A 6000-nucleotide genomic window follows, 5' to 3' on the forward strand; every position below is an offset into this window, starting at 1 on the left:
AGAATCTGATTCATGTTTTGTATTTTGGATGTGGTGGTGGTTATTCAAATTTGTACATGTGCTAAAATTTATGACAAGAAAACTTTACTGTAGGATAATTTTCTAAAAACCAGCATCTGGTTCAACTTCTTTCCTTTGGAGAAGTTTTATGATTCCCATTTTGTAGAAAAAGCAACTGAGATCTGAGATAATTATCACTTCCACCAGCATCACTCAGCTTTGTTACCACTGCCCATCAGTTCTGGGGGCCAGGGCCCCACACGACAGACATGCAGACACCCACAGTGTAAAAGCCTCTAAAACAGAACAGGCCATCGAGGGCTTCTAGATCGAAACCATGAAATCAGTGCCCTTTCGGGGTGTCTGGTGGACAAGGCAGGCCTCCCTGCTCAGATGACTCTCTGTCAACAGTACCTCAAAGTATTAGGAAAACAGTTATTCAAAGATATTTAATTGTCTTTCAAAAAAAGCCAATCCTCCCTAGACTGAGGGCAGCCCCGAGCAGGGGGAGACCCTGCCTGGGGGGAGAAGTGAAGACTCCATCCCACCCCCAGCCGGCTGCCCAGGGTCCCTGGTGGAGGTCGAGGACAGAATTAGCCCCACTATGCAAAGCAGCAGGAGAGGAAGAGCTCCAGTTCAGTGGAGGCAGATGCCAAAACAAGTGCGTTTCCTCTGGCAGCCCAGAGACCAGGGAGGAAGGAGGCCTGGCCAGGCCCAGCCCCAGCCTGGCTCAGCGTGGTCACCGCTGATCAAAGCAGAGATGGACCTTTACCCCAGGCGTGGGGTCCTTGGCCTCCTGCCTGCCTCACCTGCAGTTCCAGGTGGAGCTGCTTTGACTCATCGCTCCCTATGCTGACCTTGATTCGCCAATTAAACTGGCAGCTCCCTGAGGGCAGGGATTTCTCCCACCTGAATCCAGAGCGTAAGTGGCAAATCCAGAGCATGGTCCCCCCAAGGTCAACAGGAAGTGGAACTCAGCCTGGCTCTGCACACAGAAGTTCACTGCACTTCAGCTCCTAGCCCTGAGCTGCTCCCAGTCGCTCCCGCAGTAGGCGGGCTGGGGATCATTTTGCCTCTGATTTTATGCCAGAAAGTCTGAAGGGATTATCTGACTAAGAATCCCCAGGTTTCCTCGCCACAAGGCCTCTTGATTTAGGAATCTCTCTTGCATAGCTCTGGGTCCAAAAAAAAAAAACTATATATATATATATATACACATATATATATATACATACATACATATATATATATATATATATATATATCTCCAGCATCTCATAGTTTATATCTGCAGCATCTCATAGTTTAATGTGTGACCAAAATCAGATCCATACCTATACATTTATTGGATGACAAAGAACAATTTTTGACTGTGAAAAGTTAAAGTTTGTAAGAAAAAATATATGTACATATCTCCAGGCTTGGTGGAGGACAGGAGGTGTATAATAGAGGCAGGGAAAGCCCTGCCCTCAGGGACCTTCTAGTTTAACTGGAGAAGGAGGCCAAGACGGGCAACGCAAAGTTGTAGCTATATCAGAGCTATGGAGGACAGCGTCCAAACAGGGATCAGGCAGGGGCTGGGGTGTTCTGGGAAGGCTTCCTGTAGGTGGAGGACCTTGAAGGACAAGAGGACTGGGTGGGTAGGGGAGGGTAGCTCCTCTAGGGCTGAGACACTCAAGTCCTACAGGACTCAAGCGTTGCTTGTCGGTTGAAGAGGAGGCAGGACACGGGCATCCGCACCAAGCAGAAGGGCCAGTCCAGTCAGACCTTCTCTCCGTTCGGGGTCCCGCCAGTGTCAGAGCGGGGAAAGAAAGCAGACACGACCACAGGTCCCAACTGGGCCTTCAGAGAGAACTGGGCATGAGCTGAGCTGGACCTCCCCACCCCCAGGCCCGTGGGTGCCCGAACATTTGTGCCCAGACAGGTACCCTTATCCACCCCAGAACCACAGACGTCACAAGCCTGTTTCTCAAGAAACACTGTTTATTCCACGGGGGGATGGGCTCAAGGCCAGCAGCTCCCTGGGGTGGGGGAGGGCGGGAGAGAACGGGAGAGGGACCAAGCTCTCACGGCCCGTCTGCGGCTGCTTGGGGTGGGCTGTGACCCTGGCCCGGCTCTCCAGAGAAGCCGGGCTGCTCTGAGTCCGCTTGCAGGTTCCAGACAAGTCTCTGCCTTCCCTGGCCTTCACAGGGCCACGGATCCCCCACAGAGCACCCCCGGAAGGCGGGGTCCAGTCTAGCCCCCGAGGACCCCCTTGCTCCTAATCACTGCCCTGCAGCCCTTCTGCGCCAGTCCCTTCGGTGAGAGATGGGGACCAAGGGCTGGAGGGGCAGGTGGGTCTGGTGGGCCCGCTTTGGAGGCTGACGGGGGTCCAGGAAAAAGAGGGGGACAGCACTGAAGCAGTCACTAAGGCCCAGCGGGCTGTGCCCAGGAGCGTGGGGAGGGCCGGCCCCTCACTCCTGGCCTGGGTGCTCACCCACCGACCACTTCACCTCTCCTGTCCGCAGAGTTACTATGTCTTCGTAAGTGGCTGTCTGGTCAATGTCCAGGCCCTGGAGACATGAAACGGAGCTCAGGCCTTGAACACTCCCCTGGTTGCACACTGATGGTGCCTCTGGCTGCCCCCCTCGGCCCTCGGAGCTTCCGGGAGTATAGGGGGTCCACCTTGCCCCTTACCTCATAGGTGTGATCTTCCTCCATCCCGGCCTTGCTGTCATCCTGGCAGGGGAGGGATGGAGAGCAGTGTTAGCTTCCCCCACCCACTGCTGGGCCAGGCTGGGGAGGGCCAGGGAGATTGGTCTTGGGTGAAGGGTCAAGGGTCAAGGGTCAGGGTTGAGGGGCACTCTGCGAGAACAGCTGATGAATGAGGGAGTGTTTGAATGGGTGAGTCAGTGGGTGGGCTCTGGGGCTGGGGAGACGGAGACCCTGCCGGTGCCTGGCCGGCCCCCACGGTCACCTTGTCCAGCAGCAGGAAGATGGGCACGATGATGAAGAGGATGATGAGCAAGGTCTGGATCATGATGATGCCGTCTTTCAGTGTGTTCCGCCGCTTCAGCTGGGCCAGGGTGCTGAACCCTGGGGGGAGGTGGGTGGACCTGGTGAGGCTTGGTGCGACATGTCCCCACTTTGGGCCCGGACCCCTCAGGACCTGCTTCTCCACGGCTCCCCCAGGTGCCCGGGGTCACAGCCATCCCACACGGTGTGGCCCTCCCTCCTGCTGGTGGAGGGCTGGGGTGGGGTGGGTGTTGGCAGGGCTCCAGGAGCACCCCGTGCTCGCCCTGGCTGGTGGGGGTAGGGGGGCAGGCCCCGCACACACCCGTGACCCGGAGCTCAGTGCCGCAGCCGTGCTCTGTCCTCGAAGTCCCCTTGGTGCACTCCTGCTTGCAGAAGTAGATGCCATTGTCCTGAAACTGGACGCCTTGGATGGTGAGGATGGCCTCGGAGTTGCTGTGGTTCTGGAGGATGCGGCCCTCCTCCGGGAGAAATATCTTGGGCTCTGAGTCCGGCTTCGGCTTCCGGAACCAGCTCACGACGCCCACATCCTCCAGGTAGCACCTGATCTCCACTGTGGAGCCCCGTTTCTTGGCCACGAAACGTGGGTGCTGCCAGATCCGGGAACAAGTGTTTCCTGTGGGTGTCAGGGCTGGGGTCAAAATCCTGCTCCTTGCATTCTGGACCGCTGGCCGACCGTGGCCCGACGCCCCCCAACCATGGCCCCTGTCCCGGGCAGCGCTGACCCCTGGCTTGGTCTCCTGGCTTGCCCTTGTTTCTCAGAGTGTGGGACAGTCATGAGGCAGAGGTGTAGGGGAACTGAGCCATGTGAGGAGCCGCAGGCCAAACAGCTGGACCCTGCCCCTTCCTAATGGCCCACTCTCCCCATTTGATTTTCCTTTAGAAGGGCCTGGAACCTTCCAATGCCTTTCCATGACCATTACAGTAGCCTGATGCAGGCCTCACCTTCTGAGGCCAGAGGGCCCCCAGGATAGCCTCTCACCTGGCCTGGTGCTCTCACCTCTCCCTGCCCACACCAGCCCCCAATCCTCAGGGTGACCCCGCAAATCCTCAGCCTGGCAATCAGGGCTCCCGCGTCAGTCTCCTGCCCATGTCTCTCTTGTCACCCCTTCTGCGTGGTCCTGCTCCTCTTTTTATTCCTATGCCTTTCTCAGCTTGCCACACTCCCCACCACCCATGTGCCCCAGGAAGCCTCCCTCTTGCTTGGTCCCCAGTCAGGGGTGCCCTAGGAACCCCTAAGCCCCTGCAGCCTGTAGGGGGCCCCCAAGGTTGCTGGCTCCTGCTGGGGCTAAGCCCAACTCCCCAGCCAGACAGCCCAGGCCTGCATCCCCAGTGGGATCCCCTCCTCCCTGATCTTTGGGACTCATGTTTGACGTGGGTGACCCTGGAGGAGTAGGGGTTGGAGGAACTTTAGAGCCAGGTCTTACAGAGGGAGACAGACCCTCAGGAGGCCTGGGGATGGGGAGAACCCAAGGGGGCCAGGGCGCCAGGGCAACCATAGGGCAGCTCGTGGACAGTGACCCCCACGTTGGGCACAGACATACTTGCTCCCAGAAGTTTCAGGGGAAGTTGCTGACCTTTGGGATCCCGGAGCAGGTCTTCTGTTTTGGCCGCCAGCACCATCTCACCTGCTGGGTGGGAGGAAGTGGGCGGGGCTGGTCCCTCAGAGTTGGCTGCCTCGCCCCTTCGTTCCCGGACCCACTTCCTCCCCCCAGGACATCAGCTCCAAGACCCCTGCCCTGGAGAGACTAGAGCCGGGTGGGGTCACCAGAGGATCTGATTCCCAGCCCCGCTTCTGCCCTCGGCCTTTGAGTGGGCTCCTGGATGAGACGAGAGGGAAGAAGTCACCCCTGGAGGGCTCTACTGCCTTCCAGACCAGGGTGCCGTGTGGGGAGCGGGCCTGTCCCAGGTCTGGTGGGGGGCGGCCTTTCCACCACCTCCCCCACCCAGGGCCCTGCAGCGCCTGGGGGTGAACAACCCTCTCTCCATTCTTCCTCCCCAGCCTCGCTCTTCTCCGAAGTCAGAGCCACCAGCCCCTCGCCCCCAGCTCAGCCCGACCCCCTCCCAGCTAGAGAAGGGCTGGGGGCCGCAGACTCCAGAGACCACCAGCCCCTCAGCCTGGCTGATTCCTGCAGACCGGGTCCCCAGGGCTGTCAGAGGGAGACAGGAGGCAGCAAAAGTGAGAGACGAAGGCGGAGGAGGCGAGAGCAGGAGGCAGAAGCAGCGGAAAGAGCGAGAGCAGGGCGCCTCTGGGCCCCTCGCAGTACCTGAAAGGAGCAGCAGCCCCAGCACCAGCCAGTTGTTGAGCCCGGGAATCAACGCCGGCCCTGCCATGCTCACCCTGTCTCCAGCCCCAAGCCCGTGACAACGGAGGCTCCTGGGGGAAAACGTGTAACTGCCTGGGCTGCAGTCTGCCTCCTCCCCGCCTCTTCCCCACCAGGCCCCTTCCTGCCATGCAAATTGGGACCCAGGGGAGGCACCAGCTCTCTAGGGACCCTGGGGGAGGGCAGGCTTTCTTGTCAGCTGTGCCGCTAAGACCCAAGGGTCACCCTGGCTCGGGCACTGCGGCTGGGGTCTGCGGCGGATGCCCCTGGGAGGCAGGGACCCCTGAGGCCCCATCCCAACCCCCAAAGTCATGTCCTGGGGCCTGTTGGCCTCTCAGCCCAGAGTTCCAGGCACTTAACTGAGTCTACATGGGTCCTGTGGATGGATGTGGTCACAGCCCTTCCTCCCCGGACCAATTTACACTCTTTAACTTACACATCCAGGAAGGACGGGGTAGGAGTGCTGAGGGGACAGCTATGGACCCAGAGCCCAGCCTCTTGGCTAGAGTGCAGGTGGCCATGTTGGCAGTTGATGGAGGCTTGACCTTGTGTAGGAAGGGAGCCACAGAGGCTCTTGAGCAAGAACAGGCCAAGAGCGGCAGCCACTTGGGAGAAGATTTGGTCCCGGCTCTGGCGAGAGGCCCCACCTCGCTCACTTGGTGGG

The 6000-nt window shown here is 59.1% G+C and overlaps 1 protein-coding gene across 3 annotated transcripts; it reads right to left on the minus strand.

Moving 5' to 3' along the window:
- Positions 1 to 1965: 1965 nt before the first annotated feature.
- CD79B (CD79b molecule) lies at positions 1966 to 5482 on the minus strand. Of its 3 annotated transcripts, none has more exons than XM_042256168.1 (6): positions 5353 to 5482; positions 4590 to 4640; positions 3317 to 3628; positions 2957 to 3075; positions 2677 to 2718; positions 1966 to 2552 (listed from the first exon to the last, which is right to left on the minus strand). In XM_042256168.1, exons 1-6 carry the CDS (start codon positions 5465 to 5467, stop codon positions 2454 to 2456), a joined length of 738 nt encoding a protein of 245 aa, XP_042112102.1. In that variant the 5' UTR covers positions 5468 to 5482; the 3' UTR covers positions 1966 to 2453. The 3 variants fall into 3 exon arrangements, with proteins under 3 accessions (XP_042112102.1, XP_004013074.3, XP_012041711.3); XM_004013025.6 differs by having other exon boundaries at positions 5280 to 5403; XM_012186321.5 differs by having other exon boundaries at positions 4590 to 4643; positions 5280 to 5403.
- Positions 5483 to 6000: the final 518 nt, after the last annotated feature.

This window comes from Ovis aries, chromosome 11 (genome assembly GCF_016772045.2).
Source record: "Ovis aries strain OAR_USU_Benz2616 breed Rambouillet chromosome 11, ARS-UI_Ramb_v3.0, whole genome shotgun sequence".
Lineage (NCBI taxonomy): Eukaryota > Metazoa > Chordata > Mammalia > Artiodactyla > Bovidae > Ovis > Ovis aries.